This window comes from Lactuca sativa, chromosome 1, assembly GCF_002870075.4.
Source record: "Lactuca sativa cultivar Salinas chromosome 1, Lsat_Salinas_v11, whole genome shotgun sequence".
Lineage (NCBI taxonomy): Eukaryota > Viridiplantae > Streptophyta > Magnoliopsida > Asterales > Asteraceae > Lactuca > Lactuca sativa.
Genome location: NC_056623.2, coordinates 55,496,471 through 55,499,712, shown reverse-complemented (window position 1 = coordinate 55,499,712; position 3,242 = coordinate 55,496,471). Strand labels below are relative to the sequence as shown.

General features: G+C 40.4%; 1 protein-coding gene across 1 annotated transcript; it reads left to right on the top strand.

The window, feature by feature from the left end:
• The first annotated feature begins 1,822 nt into the window (after positions 1–1,822).
• Positions 1,823–2,681, top strand: LOC111891295 (uncharacterized). The gene is made up of 2 exons (XM_023887357.2): positions 1,823–2,325; positions 2,410–2,681. The coding sequence occupies exons 1-2, from the start codon at positions 2,012–2,014 to the stop codon at positions 2,429–2,431; spliced, it is 336 nt and encodes a 111-aa protein (XP_023743125.1). The 5' UTR covers positions 1,823–2,011; the 3' UTR covers positions 2,432–2,681.
• Positions 2,682–3,242: the final 561 nt, after the last annotated feature.

Below are 3,242 nucleotides of genomic sequence, written 5' to 3'. Positions count from 1 at the left end.
TTTTGAGCCTTATTATCTTCTTGGATGCTTATGGACACGTAAAGATAGAATCTTTACGTGTTAATCGAACTAAGGAAGCCCAGATCTATAAGTTTTAGACGCTGGATTCAAGCAGAATCGAGTTTAGAGTAGCTGCATGGATGCGACTCGGCGAGTCGGAGGAACGACTCGGCGAGTCAAGCCGCGAGTCCTGATTTTTCCCCTTTTTGAGTGATGTCGAGTGGGAACCTGTGAGTAGTAGAGTGGACTCAATGAGTTGGAGGGCAGACTCGGTGATGGAGGGACTCGACGAGTTGTTCATACAACTCGGCGAGTCCAAGACAATCTTCATAGCTCAAGAACAACTCGTCGAGTTGTTCATATGACTCGGCAAGTCGGATGCAGATTGCCTGAGTTCTTGAATCGAGAGGGTACTCGTCGAGTCGATGCCATACTCGACGAGTAGCCACGAGTAGGGTTGAAAAGTGAGGATAGGGACTCGGCGAGTTGACGGCCCAACTCGGCGAGTCAGGTCAACTGTAGGTTGACTTTGACCGGGAGAGTTGACTTTGACAAGGGGTAAAAGAGTCATTATACCCAATGCAGTGATTAGTATCTGATTGAGTGTGTTTATAGATTTGTAGCCGGGGAGATACCGGAGCAGCAGCGGTTAGCTTCCAGAGCCATACACACAGCAGCCAGTTCACGAGGTGAGTTTCCTTCCAGTAGGAACGGGTCTAAGGCTACAATGCCGGCCTGATCAGTTAGCAGTAGTTTCCGGACTTCTGTCCGATGCAGTAGTTAGTATGTTTGATGCCTTCGTGGCTCAGACAGGATTTTTGTATTATGTGCTATGTGTTCCGGGCAACGGTCCGATGCAGTATGCAGTATATGTGTCTATATTAGTTGATATGTGTTATGCCATGCTATGATCAGTCAGTTCCGGACTCCGGTCCGATGCAGGGGACAAGGTCCCAGTCAGTTCCGGACTTCGGTCCGATGCAGTTAGTTCCGGACTTTGGTCCGATGCAGTTAGTTCCAGACTTTGGTCCGATGCAGTCAGTTCCGGACTTCGGTCCGATGCAGCTAGTTCCGGACTTCGGTCCGATGTAGTGGGCAAGGCCCAGTATGTGCTTTATTTGTTATTGTGTGGTATGTGGTAGTTCGGGGGAGCTCACTAAGCTTCGTGCTTATAGTTTCAGTTTTGGTTTCAGGTACTTCCGGAAGCAAAGGGAAGAGCTCGGGATGATGGCATCGCACACACCACAGCTTCAGTTTTTGTCCTGGGAGTTGATTCAGTTTCTTGATATGTTTGGATACAGTTTTTCTCACAGTATTTTATCATGGTTTTTGAAACACGCAACGTATGGTTTTATTATGTGTCACTTAGTTTCATGGTTTTGTTATAATAAAAATTGAAATTTTTGGGTCGTATTTTGGGTCGTTTCAGTTAAATAATAGTATTTTTATAAACTAGGTTTATTGTATTTTCGCATAAAAATGGTACTTGATTTGTATAAAGAAATTATTTAGGCACATTTTGTAAGGAATTTAAACTATTGGGGGTGATTTGGTAATTTAATTAACAGAAAATAGGACTGCTTTGGTTAAAATATTTCAAGGGAGGGGCTGAAATGGTTATTGTTTATTCCAAGTTTGAAGATTAGGATTTATTATGTTAGAAATAATTAACGGAGGGGTCTTTTTGAATAAATGGAATCAATATTAAGGAATAGGGACTGATTTCGAAATAACGTTCTAATAATGGGGGTAGTTTGGCCCTTTCACCAGTCAAAATGGAATTAGGGCTTTTAAGCCCCCCGTCTTCGTCTTTTGTAAGGAAAGGAAATGTTGAAGGCAGACGAACGATTGGGAGGGGAAGTGACACGAAGGCAGTGACTGATCGATCCGTCGGGAGGAGGATCGCCGTCTCCGGGGCTTGACGAGGTCGGAGCATCGAAGACGTGAAGGAGCAGCGAAGGTTCGTTCGTTCTTCTCTCGCTATGAGGTGCGAAGGAAGGAGACCAGAACGATGCTGATCTTTTCGTCGATCGATTCGCAATCGGTGATGGCCTCCGGGGTTCGGCTTAGGCCGAAGAAGAAGAAGGGGAAAGAAGCAGTGACGCTTCTGTGGGGTTTGCGAAAGGGTGTGCGAAGCGAGGGCAATGGAGGTCTCGGTCATTTGCCGGTCGCGAAGGAGAACGAAGGCAGAATCGTAAGGAGCTCTTTGATGGGCGCAAGGCAAGCTGCGATAGCTCAGGTGGGGACGGTTTGGCAGCAAGGATCGGTGGAAGGAAGAAAAGGTTCGAAGATAGATTGTTTGATGCTTGGAGTTCAACGCAGAAGGTATCTTCGTTTTCTTTTTTTTTTTGATAGCAATCGATGGAAGAAACCAAATGAATGTTTGGGTTTGTTTGTTTTGCTTGACAGGAACAAGGAAATAAGAAGGTAGAGCAAGGGGCTCAACCATGTGTTTCTTACCGGGAAAATAACACCTCCGAGGAGGTGTTCTTATTTGATTCACGGAACAGAAAGAAAATGAAGAAATGAGTGATTTGAGTGTTATTTTGAAATTGATAACCTTTGTTCGAATCAATTTCATACTTTTATACACGTTTTATTTTTATTTTTATTTTTATTTTTATTACATAAGACTTGTAAAACTCATTTTGGTTTAACTTTTATGATTAATTTTGGTTTAACTTGTAGGAATCACATTAGTTAAATCTACACTCTCTGCATTTGTATTAGCATTAGTTTTATGATGTATTATACCAGCATTGGTTTTGTGATGTATTATATTAGTATTAGAGTGTGTTTGGCATTTATTTTAATTATCTTTTTGATTTTTAACTTTTTCAAAAAGTTAAAAATTACTAAAAGTCGTTTGGCAATTTATTAAAAAGATCTTTTAAAACCAACTTTTAGTAAGAACGAAAAGTTGGCCGGAGAAAAGATAGGAATTCCTATATTTTTGTGACTTTTAGCTTTTATCACTTAAACTAGGTGTAAGACCTGTGTATTACACGGGTTTATTAAAATTAAAAATTTAATATGAATATATAAACATTGAATATTTTATAAAATAATATTTTTCAATAACAAAATGTAATATTTTGGAGCATTTATGAAAGAAATCAAATCTCTTGGAGAATTTATTATCAAATTAATAAAATGATATCGTTACATATATATAACCCATTAGAAGTTTTTGGAAAATTATTTTAAGAAAATTGAAATCCCCAAAAAATGACAAGTGGAAA